This window comes from Ursus americanus, chromosome 18 (assembly GCF_024610735.1).
Source record: "Ursus americanus isolate L20-20 chromosome 18, mUrsAme1.1.p, whole genome shotgun sequence".
NCBI classification, from domain to species: domain Eukaryota; kingdom Metazoa; phylum Chordata; class Mammalia; order Carnivora; family Ursidae; genus Ursus; species Ursus americanus.
Window position 1 is genome coordinate 32,562,389 of NC_142144.1, and position 22,547 is coordinate 32,584,935.

Below are 22,547 nucleotides of genomic sequence, written 5' to 3' on the forward strand. Positions count from 1 at the left end.
TTCAAGATTAACCACTCATATTCTCTTTGGACTAATAGTAAATGGAATGGTGATACAATGAGAGAATGACATTCAAGAAGCCAGGAAAAGTGGACTTAGGAAGGCAAGCTATGGACAACTTGTTAAAAAAATTCTTCCTTCAACAGTGCTACCCAACAGAACTTTCTGTACTGATGGAAGTGTTTTATATCTGTGCTGTCCAATGCATGTGGTGACTGAGCACTTGAAATGTGGCCAGCACCACTGAGGAATTGAATTTTTAATTTAATTGGAATTTAAAGTGGCGAATGGATATGATATTGGACAGTACAGAATTCTAGACAGTCTTATTCTTTCTCTGGTTTACAAAACAAAAAGGAGGAATAGCATACAATGCTAGCAATTCCCTCATTTGTCCATTTTGAAAAGGAGATAAGATATCGGCTTATTTGTGAGTGCTCTTAATTATAAATATGATACTCAAATGACGAGGTTTACACAGCAAATAACCTAAATACTTATTATATACTTCCCTCTGCTAAACATTAACTCTGTTCAAATTGTCACCAACAGCACCAACATTTAATTAATACTATGTGTATATACACAATGTGTAGTATAATATTATTTGAAAGGGGAATGTGATAAAGACATTATTGTAAACCTTATGGCAATCACTAAAATTTTTTTTTAATTTTATTTATTTATTCGACAGAGATAGAGACAACCAGCGAGAGAGGGAACACAAGCAGGGGGAGTGGGAGAGGAAGAAGCAGGCTCATAGCAGAGGAGCCCGATGTGGGGCTCAATCCCAGGACTCCGGGATCACGCCCTGAGCCAAAGGCAGACGCTTAACTGCTGTGCCACCCAGGCGCCCCATTAAAAAAGCATAATTAATAAGCCAGTAGTAAAGATAAAACAGAAAAGAGTCAATCAAAAAGTAATTAGATGTACACCTGAAACTATATAACACCGTATATTAACTACACTGAAATTAAAAAGCAAAAGCTATTAGAAGTAAAAAAAAAAAAGTTAGGCAAATGGGGGCAGTGGGCAGAAACACCACCACCACAAAGAACAGATAGCACAAATAGAAAACATATGGTAAAATGGTAGATTTAAAGCCAACCATAGCAATGATTACGTCAAATGTAAACACTGAAAATATCCAATAAAAATTCAGGATTGGTGGAGTGGATATAAAAGACTTACCTATACACTATATACGAGAAATCTATTTTAAATACATATACAACATAGGTTCAAAGTAAAAAGATACGCCATATTTATTAATACCAGAACAAGGAATATCACCTGGGATAAGGACAGACATTACATAATTAAGGAGTTAATTCATCAGAAAGATATAACAAACCTAAATGTGACTGTACCAAATATCAGTGCTTCAAAACACACAAAGCGGAAACCAACAGAGCTGAAAGAATAAATATCTTTACAATTATTTGGAAAATTCAAAACTTCTTTCTCAGTAACTGGTAGAACCAGTAAGCAAAAAATCAGTAAGGACATAGAATAGCTGATTAATATCAACCAAACTGACCTAATTGATATTTATAGAAGACTCTACCCCAATAATAGCAGAACATAACATTCTTCTCAAGAGCACGTGGGGGCATTCACCAAGACAGAATATATTCTGGGACTTAAGACAATCCTTGACCAACTTAGAATAACTGAAGTTATACAAAGAGTATCTCATGACCAGAAAAAAATTAAATTAGGTATCAGTAACAGAAAGATATGTGGACAATCCCTATGCATTTGCAAATTTAATGACATGCTCCTAAAAAACCAAGGGTCAGAAAGGAAGCCTCTTTCAAAACAAAAATATCAGAAAGTATTTTTAAATAAATGAAAACACAATGTACAAAAATTTGCTGGATGGTTAAAATAATATTTAAAGGGGGGGGCGCCTGGGTGGCGCAGTGGTTAAGCGTCTGCCTTCGGCTCAGGGCGTGATCCCGGCGTTATGGGATCGAGCCCCACATCAGGCTCCTCCGCTGGAAGCCTGCTTCTTCCTCTCCCACTCCCCCTGCTTGTGTTCCCTCTCTCGCTGGCTGTCTCTGTCAAATAAGTAAATAAAATCTTAAAAGAATATATTTAAAGGGAATTTTGCAGCATTATATGCTTATGTAGAAAAGAAGAAAGGTCTCAATTCAGTGATCTAATTTACTTACTACCTTGAGAAAAGAGAGAAAATTATAACAAAAGTAAGTAAAAGGAAGGAAGTAATAAAAATGAAAACAAAATCAATATTGAACTGATGAAACATATCAGTAATGAAATAGAAAAGAAAGTTGAAGAAAAAATCATGAAACCAAAACTAGTTTTTTAAAAACATCAATAAAATTGGTAAACTTCCTGGTATATTAATAAAGAAAAAAAGAGAGAGGACACGAATTATTATTAGTGGGACTAAAGAACAGGCCATCGAGACAGGTCCTATAGACATTAAAAAGCAAATATGATGAACAACTTATGCCAATAAATTTGGTCAATTAGATGAAATGGAGTAAATTCACTGAAAGACATAAATTCCAAAGCTTATTTAAGAAGAAATAGGTAACATTAATATCCTTATATATCTATTAGAGAAGTTAAATTTGTGGCTAAAAACCTTCACACAAGGAAAACTCAAATCCAGATGGTTTTATTGTCAATTCCACCAAAAACTTCAAGAAAAAATAATACTACTTCTACACAAACTCTTCTAAAAAACATAGGGGACGGGCGCCTGGGTGGCTCAGTCGTTAAGCGTCTGCCTTCGGCTCAGGGCGTGATCCCGGTGTTCTGGGATCGAGCCCCACATCAGGCTCCTCCGCTGGAAGCCTGCTTCTTCCTCTCCCACTCCCCCTGCTTGCGTTCCCTCTCTCACTGGCTGTCTCTATCTCTGTCAAATAAATAAATAAAATCTTTAAAAAAAATAAAATTAAAAATAAAAAAAACATAGGGGAAGGGAATTACATCTAAACTCCTTTTATAAGGCCAACATTATGCTGACACGGAAACCAGAAAAAGACATTATAAGAAAAGCACAAACCAACATCCCTCATTAACATAATTATAAAAGTTCCTAACAAAAATATTAACAAATCAAATCCAATAGTCTGTAAGAAGGATAACACATCACTATCAACTACGGTTTACTCTAGAAATGCAAGAACGGTTCAACATTCATAAATCAGCCAATGTAACTGACTGTATCAACAGACTAAAGGAGAAAAACCACATGATATCAATAGGTGAAGAAAAGACATTTGACAAAGTTCAAAATCATTTATGATAAAAACTCTCAGAAAATAAGAGTAGAAGGGGACCTCCTCAACCTGATAAAGAATATCTGTGAAAAACCCACAGCTAATACAATATGTAACAAGAAAAGAATGAATGCTTTCTCCCTAAGATCGGGAACTGGACAAGAAGAATGTTCACCCTCTTCATTCTTGTTCATTATCACACTGGAGGTCCTAGCCAGTGCAAAAAGACTGATTTCAAGAATTACTATAAAAGTATATTAATCAAAGTAACGTAGGTATTGTCAAAAGGACAGTCACATCAACAGAACAGAATACATAATCCAGAAATAGACCAACACATATCTAGTCAACTGATTTTCGACAAAGTTACCAAAAAGATTCAAAGGACAAAAGTTCAATGAAGAGTGCTGGAACACTATTCCTCCAAATGCAAAAAATGAACCTTAAACATATTCAAAAATTAACTCAAACAGACCAGTTAGGTCCTACTTGGAAAAGCTAAAACTGTAAAATGTCTAAAAACAAAAAACAAAGGAGTAAATCTTTGCAATCTTGGGCTTGGCAAAGATTTTTTTTTTTAGAACACAGAAGAAAAAATTGACAAATTGGATCTCATCAAAATTTTAAATTTCTGCTCTTTTAAATTTAAACTTCTGTTGAGAAAATGAAAAGACAAGCCACAGACTGAAAGAATATATTTTCATAACATACCTGGTAAAGGACTGGTAACCAGTGTATATAAATGACACTCAAAACTCAGTAAGAAAACAAAGAGCCCAATTTAAAATGTGCAAAAGATTTGAGCACACACCTGAATTTACTAACGTAGAGACGTAGATAGCCAAAACCACATTATCCATTAGAGAAATGAAAATTAAATCCGCAATGAGGCATCACTACCCATCTATTAGAACAGCTTAAACTTTTAAATAACCAACAGTGTGAAGTGCTGATAAGAATGCAGAGCAAGTAGAATTCTCGCACATGTCTGGTGGGCTTGCAAAACAGCACTTTGACAAAAAGCAGCCTGGCAGTTTCTTATGAAGTAAGAAGCATATACTTATCATATGATCCAAAAAACTTACATGTAGGTCATTACCCAAGAGAAAGAATGACATACGTTCATACAAAAACCTGTACTTAAATATTTATAGTAGCTTTATTCATAATTACCACCAAGTTAGAAACAGTCCAAATGTCTATGAGCAGGTGAATGAATCAACAAATGTGGCACAGCCATGCAGGGAAGTACTACGCAGCAATTAAAAGGAACGAACTATTGATACATAAAACTGTATGGATGATTCACACATTATGCTAAGTGGAAAAAGCCAGACACAAAAGACTCTATGCTGTAGGATTCTATTTATGTAACATTCTGGAAAAGGCAAGACTATCCGCATAGAAATTCGATCAGTGGTTGCCAAGGGATGGGAGTACAGGGAGGGGATGGACTACGAACAAGACACGGGGCAATTTTGGGAGTGATGGAAATATTCCACATCTTGATTGGCAAACTATGTAAGTTTGTCAAAATTCATAAAACTGCAAACAAAAAAGGGTGACTTTTATTATATGTAAAGTATATATCAATAAGTCTGAGAAAAAGCACTTCTTTCAAGTTGTGCCGCTTTGCAGTCAACTCTCCCCCTCTCATACGCGCTGTCCCGGCTCCTGGCAGCAGTGGTTTCTGTCAGTCGAGATCACTTTTGCCTGGTATTCTTGAGTTTCATCCATGTTTCCCCATTTACCAGCAAATACTTCGTATACTATGATAAGTGTAGACATGCCACAATTCATTTACCCATCGAATGTTGACAGGTACTTGGATTGCTTCCAGTTTGGGGGCTATTATAAATAAGGCTGCTTTGAATAGTACAAATCTTTGGGTAGACATATGTTCTTTTTTTCTCTTGTGAGAATCTGAATTCTGAGATTTGGATTTTATAAAAATTTAATATACATAATAATTCTGGGGGGAAAATATTCTCAATCTGTAGATGAGAAAACCAAAGCTCAGGGAAGTTAAATAAGCAAGATATGATAAGATGTATGGAAGCCACTCACAGGGATGGTATAGATTCCAAGTCAGCGAGACAGACAGGCATTCTAAAGAGTAAACAGAAAATTCATGGCAGCAAAAGACAACAGCTGCAGAGTCTCAAAACCTCCATTCCCCTGATGTCCAACCACACTTTGCCTATGTTGGCGAGCAGCTCAGAGAGGATGGCTTTGGGACCTGTATTTCAAGGTTACCAGAAGTTAAATCTAAAGTGTAAGTTCTGGCTCTTAAGTAGTAAACTCCCGATGGAAGAGACAGACTTTGATTTGTAATGGTTCCTGACTCAACAGTCAATGATCACTGAACCTTAACTGTACAGTTACTTCTTCAAGTAGGAAAAATCATAATGGAGGCTGGACAAGTTCTAATTTGCAAAGGGAGAAACTAAAGGATAACCTACTGACCTCCCAGAGCCAAGCCTCCCCAACTTTTTTACCCCCACCTTTCCCATCTTCTTTCCTTCAAATCTCTGTCCCTCCCACCTGTCCATCTAGAGCTCTTCCGAGTAAAGCTGGACTTTGTATCTCTGTGTATCCGCAGATGGGCCTGGACTATGAATCATGCACACGTGATGTGTAGATATGATGCCAGGTGGTCAGCACACATGTAGGAACCCACCCACTTGGGTGTGAGCAGTGTACCTGCATCTGTTCAGACCAGACTATTTAGTACATCTGGCTCCTCCCCAGTCAGAAGCACTATAAATTCCTGCCGAGAGTTTCAGTAGGAAGGACTTATCCTTCACCTTGAGAAGGACTTTCTACTGCCTCCTCCTTCCCTTTTTTCTGGAAAGAGCATCTGTTCCATTACTACCTCCTCACTGTGGTTTACTTCTCCCCAGCTACATTAGTGGGTGGGCAGCAATCACTAATTTGTGGGGGTGAACAAATTCTCATAAATGCATTCTACTCACGAATGGACATCCTATGACTAAAACATAATAGAACTCCATTATGATGCTGGCTTGAAAGGACAAGTCTAATCCCGTCTTAGAAGCTAATCAGAGACTGGGTCTATAGGCTGCCCTATATGAAAGCCTTCTACTTCCACCCTTGGGAGAACCACTTCAGACCACTTTCTCTGAAATGCCACTTCTACCTTCCTAAGTTCTGCTCAGAAAGAACTGCCAGCAAGGATCTCCCAAACATTAACAATTTGGGGGTGCTGCTAACTAGCAGTTGATATACTGATTTTGATTTGATTGTGGGGAGAGACGGAGGATTGCGGAAGGCTGTGCCCACGCCTCTTCTTGCTGGTGACTCCAAGTTCAATATCACTATGCAAAGAGCACTTATTTTCCTGGAACAAATCCTTTCTCCTAGGGCTCTGATATCCTTCTATGTAAAATGAAGCAACTCAGTATCCGTGGTTCTCAACTCCTTACCACCATCATCACGTGATACATGCAGACAGACAGGCTGACATTCGCAGTTGCCCCACTCCTGACTATCTCCGTGGTGGTCGCTGTAGTCCATGCCAACGACATCTCTCGCCTGGATTGGGGCAATTGCCTCTGAGCTTCTCTCAGCTTCCACTTCACCTCCTAGAATCTCTTCTCCACACAGGGGCCACACAGCTCACTGCCTCAGCTCCTTCAGGTATTTGCTCGAAGGTTACCTTCTCCGCAAGGCCTTCCTCGGCCACCTTATCCAAAATTAGAACTGTTACGCTAGCTGCCCAGTATTCCCTACACCCCTTCCCTACTTTATTTCACTCTTTCGCACTTATCACTGCCCAGTATTCCTTATTTAATTGTACCATCTGTTTCCCCAACTTGATTATAAGCTCCATGAAAGCTGGATTTGTGAGGTTTTGTTCACTACTGAATCCTTAGTGCCTAGCCCACAACAAGAGCTCAGTTAACATTAGATGAATGAGTGAGAAATCCTCCATCTATCTAATACTCCTTTTCTACTTACTAAAATATAGCATAATGCATGTGAACTATTAATCATCTTTAATTTACTTTATTAAAAAATGACTTGCAGAGTTTAATGATTGTTATTAACTGAGACAGCCTATTATGTCACCAAGCTGTGGTTGAGAAACATCAGGTAGATTATTTCAAGGCCTTTCACTCTGAGCCAGTGCTCTCAATGAGTAAGTCCAGGTGAGGGACACAGTGTTACTGTAAGTTCACACATCCCAATGAGCCGGAGGCACTGCCTAAATTCAGTAAGTATCTCACATTTAAATGTATTCCTGTTTTTCAAACAGTGTGCATATACTGTTGGGATTCACAAACAAATTGATACTGAATTCACAACAGCTTTTAGTAGCTGTAACTTTCTGGAGGGAAAGGTGGTCCCTTGGACTATGAGACTGAAGATCTCAAAGCTGGTGAGAAGCAGTGAAGCACAGTAAAGCCTGGGAGGGAAAATATGACTGACTATACACCTTGTTCAGATGTAGGTGGTACTCTCATGCTTGTCAATTTCTTCCAGTTGCATTTGCGATTTCTACATTAGCATTATTACATTGGGCAATGAAAAAGAAAGTTACAACTAAAGCTTTTAAAAAAATCATTATTTTCCAATCTATATTGCTTTAAAATGCTCTAAATTTTCTGAAGACAATTACACTCAATAACTTTTGTAAAAAGCATACAACACTTTCCTCTAACTATAAAAATTAAGTTTATTATCTTGGATGTCATCCATTAGAAGCACAAGAGGAAGTTTATGGGAATTTCAACTCTGTGTCTCAATGGCAAACCTTTAGGTATCCTTCCCCCAAAAAATTAAGTTTGGAAGTTTCTCTGAAGTGGCTCCCCAAATTTTTAAAGTTGCCATTTTGATCTTTCAACTCTCTTTCCCCTTATTTCTACTCTCTGAAAGTGTTGTTAGAAATATTAATTCTGAGTTTAAGAAAACTTAAATTACTTTTATTTTGGGAATGTTATGCAAGTCCTGGTGACCATAAGTTAGGATACGCTGAGAGAAATAAGGCTGGTTATCTCTGTTTTAGACCACGGCTTTTCAGGTTAAAATTCTTAAGGGTTTCCTTAGACAATATAGGGTCTGCTTGAGCTGAATAATCTTAAACAGCAGAGTAAAGTGGAGGTGGGTCTGGGGAATTACTTAAACAGAGTATTTTTGACCTCAAAAACTAACCAAGGTCAGTTAGCAAAGACCTTAGGGAGGAAGAAAATGGCCACAATAGGTCACAACAAATTGCACTTGACTTTCACTTCTTTGTCTTGCTCTTTTTCCTCCTCCTTTCCTTGCTTCTCTTCTGAATGACAAGCATCAACAGTAGAGTTATATGAGCTTACTAGGGTATTTGGCATTCAGTAGTTACTTGCACTTCCTGGAAGCGTGATGTGGATGGGAAACTACCTCTGAATATATGCATTAAATGGCTAGGAGCACAATGATAAAAGCATTGGTATATTGGAGAAATTTTTAGTACAGCATTAAATTTGAAATATCAGAATTTTCCCAGATTTTCTTATTTGCCTCATTAACATACTTATGAACTGGAAAGCTTGGTAAGAAAACCACTGGATCTCCTCCAAGATTTCTCACTTAATTAGTAGACAAAAAGTCACTTACTGCTTTGGCAAAGGCTCAGGGAGCAGAGATTCTGTGCTAGACCACAATCCCACAATGTTCCCACACCCTGCCCGGCTTCGGAAAGCAGCATAGGATGGTGGGCCCAACCTCAGAGTAGGGAGTTGAGAGAAGCATGGCATACTGGTGGGCACCTTCAGACCATCTCCTCCAAGCCCTTCAGTTTAATAATGAGGAAACTGAGGCCCAGAGCAATTATTCCAGGTCTCACATATTTTTATGGCCAGAACCACAACAAGAACCCAGGTCTTCTGGTTCCCAAACTTAGGACTTCCTTTTAGACAGCTGCTCCAAATGTGTACAATTGGCTTCTGCAAGTAATTTGGACTTAGGGAACACCGACTTAGTGATCGGCCCTTAAAGTGGCAGGGAGCAGGGATCAGCACGTTCTGATTTAAGGGCATGGCACCCAAATCCAAAAGCATCTCTAACTTGTTGCAAATATTCAGTGGTAGCAATTGACATTTCCTTTTATCCTTTCACTCTGCCCTTTTTCTTTTTACTACACAAATCACAGAACACTCCAAAGTGCTAATGATGTACAAGAAGTGAGGCAAGGAGTAGGGAAAGTAACCTTTAAGAAAGCAATATTTAAATGATTTAAATAGCCTAAAATAATTCTCACACTCAAAACTGTATTTGGAAATTCACAGCTTTTCTCCTTAATATACCTGATAATTGTCCTGAGAAAGTCTTATTCGGAGAATGTGGTTTCAGTGTCCTCTAGATACGGTCTTTACCACTAGCCTCCCTGACTCAGTCATTTACATGCTTTGTGCTTCCCAGAGTCTGAGTTTCCTCACTATCCATTAGCCAAGCCGGTCCGGCTCTCACCTGTGCTTTCTCTTCTCTAAGTTTCTCTTTTCTCACCTATTTCCAACCGTACTGTTTGGCTCATCTTCTTCAATGTCATAAATTTGAGTCGAAGAGTGGCACTAAACCCCAGAATAAATCTGAAGAATTACTAGGGTAAGTTGAAATCACCGAGTAATCTCTCTTACCTACTTTAGTCAGCTATGCAATTTTTAGTACCTCCTTAGGGAAAATACTTATGGTAACTGGCTGCCCTTTTACCTAAAGACACTAACTATTTTAGCAACAACTCAGGCCCTCAAAGTTCAGAATGTCTGTGCCAAAAAGATTTTAGATATCTAGTTTATCCCCAACCCCCCATTTTAAAAATCAATAAACGAGAGCCTAAGAGAGGGAAGGTTTTGGTCTGAGACCCTTTCAGGATGATTTCTCATCTTGCAACAGTTTAACATGTTCTTTTTTCTTTCCAATTAGAATATAGTCTACTTGTTACCACCTGAATTACTCCTTTACCAACTCTTTTTAAAAGGAAAGATAGTAATTAATGCCTTCAGGTGATGATATATTTCCTTAGGGTATCATTAGGGGGCATTTATTATTATTATTATTATTATTATTATTATTATTGTAATTTCAAGCTTTAAACTGTACATACATTACTAACTATATATTATGAATAATAAGTAAGGGATTTTCATAAATCTACATATTAGAGAAAAAAACTCTTGAGATAATAAAGTGGCTTAGTTAGGATTTGGGATCTTAATCCTAGTTCTGCTACTAATTACCTGTGACCCTTTGAGCGAGTCACTTCAGGTCTCTTTTTTTCATATGGAAGATAGGAAGATGGACAAGATCTGTGATTCTCAACTTTCCTTGGAGTCCTTCAAGTTCTGAAGTGGGATCCACAGATCTAATGGAAACCATAGGCTTGCTTCCTCCTGACAAAGCTACACAGCTATATAAGTCACTAAGTATCTTGCGCTGAGCAGAAGCTCTAATTGGCATATATACATATCACAGCTAAAAATGACAAAATCGATTACTTTTAAATAGTTTGAATGACAAAATTAAAAAAAATACATTTGGCCCATTGGGGAAATAAAAAGAATGAAGCTTTCCAAGGTACAAAGATGGGAGTAGAGGGCAGAGAAAATAAGTTTGCATAGGGAAAGAAAAAAACAATTCACATAAATATGGAATTACATGTCACTCAACTACCAAGGAACGTGGGTCCTTACTGTATTCATCTGCTGATCCTGAAAGCACCCAGATGCAAAACACTCTGCCGAATCTCAGTTCTTGAAAACAGCACTTGATCAAACACAGAATAGGCACTTAGAGTTGGATTATGAAGTATTTTCCCATAAATTCATATTAAGTCTCCAACTAGATTACATTGCACAGAGAATTTAAAGAGAAGTCCTTCAAGAAGTTTAAATCTCTTGGTACAAAACAGTAGTTCATTCAGCCACATTCAACCAATACACTTAAAAGGGCATTAGCAGGGATTATGTTCCATCTCCAGTCTACAGGGACTGAAATCTGAAGGCACTGCCAACTGCTGCCTCACAGTCTCACCGTGTTTAACTAGCAAAGAGGAAATCTGTGTGCCACCAAAGGGCCCTGGGCTGCAGCACAGGAGATGTGGATTCTAATGCAGCTGGCCCCAGGAGCAATTATACTGCACCCAGCACAGTACTTTGCATGGAACTGATGCTCTGAAATGTCAATTAAGTGGAAATGGAAAAAGCCCCACCACGTGCCAATTAATGTCAGATTAGAGAACTCCATGAAACTGAAATCCAATTATATAAAATATGGGAAGTTTGGGAGAAGGAAAAGAGTTAATATTTCTTGACCATTATTATAAGCCAAAGGATTTACAGTAGTTACCTCACAAAAGCTGTGTGGAATTATGTCAAACATTTCCATTTGATACACAGAAAAGCAGGCTCAAAGAAAGTAATTTATTCACGATCCACAATTAGTAAGAGGAGAAGCCCAGATTTCCAACCCAGGTCTGCAAAGCCCACACTATTTGCAGTATGCAACACCCACACATCAAGGCAGCCGAGGATGAGTTAGAAATTTGGATCTAAGTTTCACTTCTGTCATTAAGTTGCTGCATATCACCAGGCAGAACACTTTACTGCAAGTTTTCCACCTGCACGATGGGGGGTGGGGCGGTTGACCCAGATCAGTAGTTTTGTTTTGTTTTGTTGGCGGTTATCAGAATCCTTGTGGGCCAGGACTTTTTCTAATACAGGTATTTCCCCTTCTTGCTCTCTGAAACTATTTGGGACTGGTTATAACCGGGAATATATCGTACCCCGCAAGCGGAACGGAGCAGAAAAGTTGTATGGGCTCCAAGCCCCCTCCCATTAATTTGAGGCTGAGCACCTGACCCTGCTGGATCTTGATCAAAGTTAAGAGACAACTCATTCATGGATTATGTTTCCCTCCTGGCTGGGTACCCGCCTGGGGCTCACGGTTCGAGAGCAATGTATAGTATTTGGGTCCTGCATTACCTGAGCGGCCTTCATGGGCTGGTCCGCAGAGAGGCCCGTGCCTTTGAGGGACTGAAAGCTCACGGTGTAAAATAACCAAGCTCAGACAGCCGGGGGCTCTGACATGCCCTGCTCCGGGCGGGCGGCTGTGGAACCACTTCCTGGTCAGCGTCTCCCGCCCCTCGTCCACACCCCCACTGCTTCATTTCCCCCGTTGCACTGAGTGTCCCGGCGGCGGGAGGGTCTGTCAGGCTCCTGGGTGGACGCCCAGCCTGTCACCCGGCGGCCGGGGGAGGGGTCCCATCAGAGATTTAAAACACAACGCTCTGGAACTCCAACTCCCCCCGGGGCATCCCCTGCGGCTGCAGGGAAGAGGCCCCAGGCCCGTTCGAGTCCCGCCCGGGCCACTGTCCTGCTAGTGACCCAGGTGCGCCGCGCCCGCCCCAAGCCTCGTCCGACGTCGCCCGGCACCTGTCGCGCCCGCAGGGGCAAGACCTGCGCTCACCTCTTCCCGGGGGCCCACGGCCCGTCCCCACGCCTCCGGGCCCAGCTCCCGCCGCCGTCTCCGCCAGGGCCACAACCACGGCCGCCGCCCACTTTCGGTTTCCCCGCACGGCCGGAGCCGCCACCGCGGCTCGGGAATCACCTCAAGCCCCCGCCCCGCCCCACTCCGCCCCGCCCCGCTCCGCCCCGCCCCGAGGGCAGCCCGGCCTCGGCTCTGCGCACGCGCGGGCTCTCCGGCCGCGTCGGCCCACGCCGGCGTCCGCGCGTGGGAAGGGAAACCGACGCCGCCTAGCGGTTTCTGCGCGTGCCCACGCACGGGCCGACGGCGGAAGACGACTGCGGGGCGGACTCAGGCGCGCATCCTCGTGCACGACTCAAGTGTGGACGGGCTGCGAGGGCCCGGGACCCAGTAGGACCCAGCAGGACTTAGCCAGCACTCGTGCGCTCCTCCTACAGCTGCCTTCGTTCACTCGTCAGACATTTCATTCAATTCTTGCTCATTCTTTTCGTCAATTGTGGGGCAGTTACTTTTCACTCTCCCAGACATCCACCTGGTCCGCTCGTTTCCCTTTTCAAGGAGGGTGCCACTTTCAAAAATGTCAGTCCCCGATATTTTCTCTCTCCTCAGCTTTCTCTCTCTTAGCACCTATTGGGCACACTATATGTATTTTACTAATCTTTTTCATTGTCTACTAGCCTCAAATTGAAGCTCTATGAGCACAGGGATCTTTGTCATGCTCTCCAGTCTATTCGCAGAGCCTAGGATTGTGCCTGGCACGTAAGGGTGACGTAAATTTTGTCGAATTCATTCCTTCCTTCATTACAAAATTATTGAACACCTAATATTCATTAATTTATTTCTTCTACACATTAATTCTACCAACATATATTGGACATATTGGTTTGTATTCCTTTAACATTGAACACTTCCCTGCATTTATTCTATATGCATTTACTGAGGTCTGCATTTTTTTTCAGCAGTATTTTTTTTACAGCTTTATTGAGTGTAATTGGCATACTGTAAACTGCGCAGTTAGAATGTATAACTTGATGTTTTCACATATGTAGACAGCTGTGGACCTATCACTGCCATAAAAATAATGAACACATCCATCACCCCCAAAAAGTTTCCCCGGGTCAGTTTTATAATCCTTACTTCTTGTACCTCTCTGTCCCTTGCCCCCTCAACTGCTGATCTGGTTTCTGTCAGTATAGATTAGCTTGCTTTGTTTTCAAAGATTTTCTTTTTCTTTTTCTTTTTTAAAGATTTTATTTATTTATTTGACAGAGATAGAGACAGCCAGGGAGAGAGGGAACACAAGCAGGGGGAGTGGGAAAGGAAGAAGCAGGCTCATAGTGGAAGAGCCTGATGTGGGGCTCGATCCCAGATCGCCGGGATCACGCCCTGAGCCGAAAGCAGACGCTTAACCGCTGTGCCACCCAGGCGCCCCAAAGATTTTATTTTTCTATATTTATTTTGAGGGGAGAGGGGTAGAGGGAGAGGGAATCCTCAAGCAGATTCCGCACACTGAGCACAGAGCCCAAGGCGGAACTCGATCCCAGGACCCTGAGCTGAAACCAAGAGTTGGACACCCAACCAACTGAGCCACCACGTGCCCCTGGTTTGCTTTTTCTAGAGTTTTATATAAATGGAATCATATAGTATATGCTGTCTTTTGGTGTAGGGGAGGGTGTCCAGCTTTTTTCACTCAACATAAATAGTTGAGATTCATCCATGTTGTTGTGTGTACCAGTAGTTCATATATTTTTATTCCTGAGTAGTATCCCCGTGTACAGATGTAATAAACCTACCCTATGATCCAGCAAATCCATTCCCAGGGTTTACCCAAGAGAAATGAAAGCATATGTCCACACAAAGACTTGGACAAGAATATTCATAACAGCCTTGTTTATAATAGCCAAAAATAGAAACAACACAAATGCCCATCACCAGGTGAATGGACAACTAGTACATATTGAACACCCACTGTTATGTAACTTTCATGGAGTGCCTACTATGGTAAGGCACAAGCCTATGCTTCAGGAGCTTTTTTTTTTTTTAATTTTTAGTTTTTTTAAAGTAAACTCTACATCCAATGTGGGGCTCAAACTTATGACCCTGAGATCCAGAGTCACATGCTTTACCAACTGAGCCAGCCAGGTGCCCCTTGAGGGGCTTTTGGTTCAGTGAAGAGAGATAGTGGGGCAATGAAAAGGTAGACTGAACGTAGACCACGGAAGGCCTGAGAGCCCACGCGCGGGAGTTTGGGCTTCTCCTCCACGGCGGTGGGGAACTATTCAAAATCTCCTTTGGCTGCTGTTCTCTTTGACACTCCCACATCTACTCTCTAACTAGGTCTGCCCAAATGTCTCTCCTTGGTGCTTCTTTCCATCCCTGCTGCTGTATTTCATTCTGTTTAGGATCTCTCTCCCTTCCAGTCTGCTCCTAACACTGCAGTGGATTTAATAGACCTAAAATATAGCCAGACCCAATTTGGACTCTGCAGTGCTAATAATCCCCTCTGGCTCCACCTTTAAGATGGGAAAGACGTAAAAAGCAGCTCCCAACTAAAAGACTGCCAGTTGGAACAGAAAATTAGGAAAAAGTCCAGAGTCCAATAGACAAGGTAAGTCATAAAAGCAATGTAGGTTGACCTCAAGTCTGAGATTCTTTATCCTTGCAAAGGGATTCTGTGTTTGGACTGTCCTATATATAAAGAAAAATGATGCTCTGCAGCAAGTTTTTTTAAAAATCAGATTTTTTGGATGAATAGTTTACATATAATAAAATATTTTAAATGTACAATATGATGAATTTTGACAAATGTATTCAATCATGTGTCCACCCCCACAATCAAGATATAGAACTAGTTCATCATTCCAAAAAGATGCCCCATGCCTCTTGGGGTGTCTGGGTGGCTCTGTGGGTTAAGCGTCCAACTCTTGATTTCAGCTCAGGTCATGATCTCAGGGTTGTGGGATGGAGCCCTGTGGTGGGCTCTGTGCTCAGCGGGGAGTCTGGTTCTCTCTCTCTCTCTCTCTCTCTCTCTCTCTCTCGTTCTCCCTCTCCTCTTGCCCCTCCTCCTCCTAGCGCTCTCTCTTTCAAATAAATAAATCTTTAAAAAAATAGTTACCCTGTGCCTCTTTATAATTTATTTCTTCCCTCTATCTATCTCCAGCCCCAGGTAGGCATTGATCTGATTTCTGTCACTATAGCTTTGCCTTCTTTAGAATGTCATATAAATGGAATCATACAGTATGTCGTCTTTTGTGTCTGGCTTCCTTCACTTAGCATAATGCTTTTGAAAGTCACCCATGTTGTCACATGTATCAGCAGTCTGTTCCTTCTCATTGCATAGTAGCATACCATCACAGGTATGGGTATGTCACAACTTGTTTATCCATTCACATTTGATATACATTTGTGTTATTTCCAGTTTGGGACTATTATGAACGAAACTGCTGTAAACAATTACATGCAGGTCTTTGTGGCCACATATTTTTCTTGCATAAAGACTTAGGAGTAGAATTGCTGGTTGTAGAACAAGGGTATGTCTAACTCTACAAGAAACTGTCAAATTGTTTTCTAAAATGGCTGCATCATTTTGTTTTCCCTTCCTCCCACCTGCCAGCAATGTATGAGAGTTCCAGTGGCTTCAAACCTTCTCCAGTCCTTGGAATTGTCAGTCATTTTAAGTTTAGCCATTTCAGTGGATGTATACAGATATCACATTGAGGTTTTTAATTTTCATTTCCCCATGACTAATGATATTGAACATCTTTTCATGTGTTCATTGGCCCTTCATATATGTTCCTGGGTAGTGTCCATTCTGCAGGTAGATTTTGGCTAAGACATATCAGGAGGTTCTCAAAGTCTGTGGGTAGCTGACATAGCAAGGATAGGTTAGGAAGTTTGTTTACTTTCTTTGGAAATGGCAAAGCCCAGGGAGTTCAAGAATTAACTCCCATGCTCTGGATGTGATTGGATTTCAGGGGAATCGGAAACGACATCAGAGATGACAAACTGGTTGTGGGAGAAGGAGGTCAGAATATGTAAAAGCAACACGTGGATACAAAATTTGGCATATGATCTTGAAAACGGTTTTGGGGGCCCCCGAAATCCCCCTGGGAACCTGTGTTAAAAACTGCCTTAGATGAAGGCATATATCCTGAGGCCAAAGAGCAGAGTTTTCGGAATGAACGAGACTGAGGTGGAAGGCAGTCTCTCTCAACAAAAGCCCAAGCTCATCTTTGGATGACAGGAGTGGGGGCCAGGAGCATCTGTGGCTCTCCTTCAAGAGAGGCAGGCACACTTCTCATCCCTAAGCGCTGTTAGACGTTGTGATCTGCTCAGGTGGTTTTGGATATAGGCGAGGTGGATAGGACGGAGATTGGGAGCAGCTGGCCAGTGGGCAGCAGCCTGGCAGGTAATCTGTGCCCATCCAAATACTTCACACAGAGAGAGAGAGGTTGTCATGGAAACAGAGTGCGAATCAAGGCCCAGGTGTAAGGAAGGAAGATGGATTTGTCGCCGCTTTTTCCTGGGCTGAGAAAGGTGGGAATATTTCAAGTCCACCTAAAACCCTTCATGCATTGTTGTCTACACCTGGGGAGCCTGCTTGTTTGGAGAAAGCCACACTGGACACAAACACCAAAGCACCTGTACAAGGCAGACAAGATCAAAGCCATTGGTTGAGCACATCTCTGTCCTTCCCTCCTTCCCTTCTTTCAGTCCTGCAAACCACCATGTAGAAAGAAGGGGAGACAGCCACATGGGTCACTTCGTTTTTATCTCACCCGATGGAGTGTGTGTTGTGTGCGATACGATCTAAGAAAGACCCTCCTAACCCTCCTTCTCAGAGTTTCTCTGCCTTTACCTCTGCCATAGGCAGCTCTTCCACTCTCCAAAATATAGAGTGGCAATTTTAGAGACCTCGGGTTATTCTCATCTCACTTCCCAGGTGAACTCATCTGTTTCTTCTCTATATTGTCTCCAAAGAGAAAACCCAAACCTCTCATGTCTGTCACTTTGCATACCACCAAATGAGCCGTAGGGTCTTGGCTGTGGCGTTATTTGGTGTCTTCATTAATGGCTCTCCTGGGAAATCTTCCTTGCAGCCCTGCCTGAAAGTGACTGCTTCCTTGGTTGAGCTCCTAGAGCATCTATTTGTCCCGCAAAAATGTTTACAGCAGGGGAGGATGTTCTATGTCTCATTTCCCTTTTGAAGAACTTGAAAAAACTTTAGATTGTATTTGTCCTTTTTTTCTCTGAGTTATTTAATTGCAAATAATTTTAGCAATAATAATTTTAAGTCCTTCTTGAAGCTAAACAACATGTTCAAAGTTATATATGTGAATTAAGCCCAGCCTCACTGGTCCTTTTTGCTTATGTAAGGTCATGAAACATAGATTCATAACAAAAGGAATCTTTGCACAGATCTATGTAATGTTTGGTGAATCATTAACATCATGATCGCACCCTCTCCGGTCAGCTATTGCCTCACAAACAAGTGCAGGGGAATTTCTAGACAATTGTATTTGTTTTAACTGAGTAAGGAGAAACAAAACAAAACAAAACAAAACACTGAAGGGAGAGATTGCTGGGGCCCTGCTAAAATCCAGGCCCTGGTAAAGCTCAGGATGTGCTGATCAAGCAAAACTCTCTAATCTGCCCACAAAGGCCTCCAAGGTGAGTCAGCTGAAAGGGGCTAATCCCCAGAAGAGACTGATCCCTAAAGCTGTAGAGGCCACACAGCCACTGAACACTGGAAAACAGGGGATAACAAAAGCTTAAAGCCATATTGTGTAGAGCAAGGTCATAGGACTCACGGGGGAGGGTCTTGGCTGTCTAAGAGATGTCCTCTGCCCGTCTGGGGCTGTGGCTCATTCACACAGCCTAGGCTTGGACACGGCCCAGAGAGAAGGAGGACTCCAAGGAGGCAGGTGTTGAATTGGCAGCAGGTTAAGGGCCCAGATGTGGGGTAGGGCCTGAGGTGGGGTAACCAATACTCTAAACAAGGCAAGAAACTACAGTATTACTGATTCTGTAACAGTCAATAAACAGACTGGTACAAAAATTATGCTGTATTAGATGCTAGGGGTGAGGAAGGGAGGAGGCAACGAGAAGGAACCACGTGAGTATACGGGAGGCGCTCAATATCGGTTAGCTGACCCTGAAATCAAAGATGCAGAAGGTATTAAAAAAATGTGGGTTCACATGACTCAGTAGAGCATGTGCCTCTTGATCTTGGGGTTATGAGTTAGAGCCCCATGCTGAGGGGTAGAGATTACATAAAAAAATAAAATCTTTAAAAAAAAATGTGGTTTCAGATTCGAAGTGTACTATTCTGGGAGCATCATTGGTCCACTTAAATGTTTGACCTTGAATAAATCAAAGTCTTTTGTTAGATTAGGAACGCTTTGGGCTCATTCTAGTCTCAGATTTGCTTAAGTGTTAACTGAGTAAGTAGCAAAGGAGCCTTCATGACGGGCTGTTTGGTCAATTCCCATTCATCAGTGGTTCTCCATGGGAGCAACATCTCCCCTGTCTTCCCAAGGGCACTTAAGACATTCACGAGGCTATTTTAGGTTGTCACAATGAGGGGGGCACCTCCTGGGATTTAGTGGTCTAGGATGGATACTTGTCCTGCTGCACACAGAACAGCTCCCCCATATCCTAGAAGTTCCCTTTGTCCCAACCAACATGTGAATGTCTTGTCAGTCATTCATGTAGATGAAAAACCTCTGCTTTATGTATAAACACAAATAACTTTTTCATAGTTTTACTATACAATGAATTTTCCAGGTTATTTTATCTATGGATTGCATTTCAGGAAAGTAAAAGGAGGGATTACAAAATATTCATTATAAAAGAGGGTGCGGAGTCAGATAGGGGTTGAGTGTTGCTTCTAGAAATCACTCAACAGCCAATCCTACCCAAAGAGAAGCTGAACAAGACATTCTTGTTTACTCCAACAGACTCAGGGATGAATGCACGTATTTAGCTTTGTTAGAATTCTGCATCACCCCACTCCCAACTTACCTAATTCTCCCTAGCACTCACAACCAGCTGAGAAGATTAAAACCACTGTTTTGAGGGTACTTCCTGGAGTTCATTTAGCCCATAAGTGGAAGAGATGGGTCTTCCTTCCAATTCTCTCTTTAGCCTTTTGCACATAGTCTTTTCCATTTAAAACTGGAACCCCTGCTCTCAGCAGCAACTTCCTTAAAACAGGGTGTTTCATATTTGTAATTAGAAAATCATAACATCTGGAGGCTAGCTGTTGGCTAAGAAAGGAGCTAGCAGCTGTTGGCCAGAGTACATCACTAGAGGAAATTTTCTCTAAGTGGTTCTTAATCTGAGAGCAACACAGTTTGTTAGCACTGCCATAGCATTTCCCTCCTTTTATGCAGTACATGTTCCCAGAAAGGGGTTTGACAGTTGGTTATAGATAGATAGTTGGATAGATAGATAGATAGATAGATAGATAGATAGATAGATAGGGATAAAAATACGTTCCCTAATCATGACGATTGCAGTGTTCTAGTGCTTGGCACATATAGGCTTACAATAAATGTTTATTCAATGGATGAATAAATAGAGAAGGATTCAAGTCCATCCTCTTTCCTCAGTGCTATGCTTCCCTCTCTTCCCTTCCCTTGTACCCGATGAATGAAATAAGGGACTGAAGAAGTAAGCAAAGGAAAATGCACAAAAAGTACAAGGACAAAGTAAACTTTTTTCCCCTTATCAAAATCTCTAAGGAAAGCCATAGACCTGTATAATAGAGGTTAACAAATAGCTTGCACCAATTTATGGACTGACAATTGTTTAGAAAGAAACTTGATCTTTACTTTGCCATTCTATATCCATAGAATTTTTCTTTTCACATCTCCAAATGTTTCCAACCAATTCTTCCGATTTTCTTCTCTACACCCTTTCCTTCCTGGGAAGGTGCTCTGTTCACCTCCAAGCCTAGTGGATCCTGGATGTTAAAGTGGAGAACAGGCTGGAGGAGTGTGACCTGATACTATCCAGATGTTCAACAGGCCTGTCAACTAGACAGACAGCCCTTATGGACTATTTCAAAACATTGTTCCTCTGCATGGACCACTTCTGTATCCGTTGGGAACTTCCCCTTGTATATGAGCCCTGTCTTTATAGGGCAGGCAGCTCTGAATGTCAATATGCCATTTTGTTCTAAAAACTCTCTCTCTAGAGTGTCCACTCATGAGCTTTAGTGTTACCTATTGGCTAAAGAGTGAATGGAATCCTTCCTACAGAGAGGAGCTTGTCTGATATTTGGAGAATGCTGTCACAACCTTCCTAATGTCTTCTCTTAGTTAAATGTCACACTTACCCCCTCAAAGCAAGCTTTACTTAATTGAATTTCTTGAAAGTGGTACCACCAGTCCAAAGTCCTAAATTCCAGTCGGTCATTTCCTTGCAAATAGACAAGACCCATTTAGAAGGTATTTATAACTCAGATAATGACCAGATGTTCTCAATAGCAGAATTAGTAACTGTTTGGTCAGAATCTTTCCTTGGGGTTATTTGGAGCCAATACTGCTAAAGTTGAGAAAAGCATTGCTCTGGACGATTCCAAGTCTCAGTCCTGATCTTGTAATGTGTCTGGGAAAGTCAAGAGGTCTTTATTTGAAATTCCAAGACTTGTGGCTAGGGATTATGACATGTTGCATAAACCCTATTGCTGGAGAGCTGATTTTATAACTTGTGTGCAATGTTTACAACATCATCAGCAACCTATTTAGGGCCGTGATGCTGTAAAGATAGAAGTGGAGTCTAGGCCAATGTTTTGTAAACTGGTGTCCTTGGACTTATTCTTGGGGGTCTGACAGTTCTCAATAAGAATGTAAAATATTTGCATTTTCATTTGGATGATTAAATAAATACAACCATATTTTACATCTTCTTAATGACTACAACAAAGCATTGCCGTGCTTACAGATATGTGTAAGATCTTTATAGGAAAACTATAACTCTGATGAAAGTGACCAAAGAATTGCTAAGTGGAGAGATATTCCATGTTCATGGATAGGAAGACCCAATATTGTCAAGATGTTGGCTTTTCCCAATTTAATCTATAGAGACAATGTAATCCCAATCAAAATCCCAGCAAGTCATTTTACGGACTTTGACAAATTGATTCTACAGTTTACGTGGAAAGGTTAAAAAAACAACAATAGGACAGCTAACACAGTATTGAAAGAGAAAAACAAAATTGGAGGACTGCATTACCAGACTTTAAGACTTATTATAGAGTAAAGCTACAATAATCAAGATAGTGTAGTAAAGGCACACCTGGGTGGTTCAGTTGGTTAAGTGTCCAACTCAGTTTTGGCTCAGGTCAAGATCTCAGGGTCTTAAGATCAAGGCCCCGCATATGGCTCCCCTCTCAGTGGGGAGTCTGCTTCCCCTCTCCCTCTCCTTCTTCCCCTCCCCCCTGCCTGCACACACACACACACACACACACACACACTCTCTCTCTCTCTCTCTCTCTCTCTCTAAATTAAATAAATAAATCTTAAAAAAAAAAGATAGTGTGGTGTGGATGAAAGAATAGACAAATAGATCAGTGGAACAGAATAAAGAACCCAGAAAACAGATGCACACAAATATAGTCAACTGGTCTTTAACAAAGGATAAACGGCAGTTCAATGGAGAAATGATAGTTTTTACAACAAATGGTTTTGGAACAACTGGACATCCACATGCAAAAAAAATGAACCTTCATAAAGAACTTTCACAAAAATTAACTTAGAATGTTCTGATGTAGATTGCAAAACTATAAAACTCCTAGAAGATAAC

The 22,547-nt window shown here is 41.2% G+C and overlaps 1 protein-coding gene across 3 annotated transcripts in view; it reads right to left on the reverse strand.

Moving 5' to 3' along the window:
• TDRD7 (tudor domain containing 7) overlaps positions 1-12,865 on the reverse strand; it is a 74,686-nt gene extending 61,821 nt beyond the window's left edge. The window contains exon 1 of one of the 3 annotated variants that reach the window (XM_045780309.2): positions 12,720-12,865. Coding sequence is in view for 1 of the 3 variants with exons in the window: in XM_087869538.1 (XP_087725664.1) it covers positions 12,236-12,250 (15 nt within the window). In the remaining 2 variants the exon portion in view is untranslated. Of the gene's footprint in view, positions 1-12,235; positions 12,517-12,719 lie in introns of those variants that run through there. The other 2 variants (XM_087869539.1, XM_087869538.1) reach the window with 2 other exon arrangements.
• Positions 12,866-22,547: the final 9,682 nt, after the last annotated feature.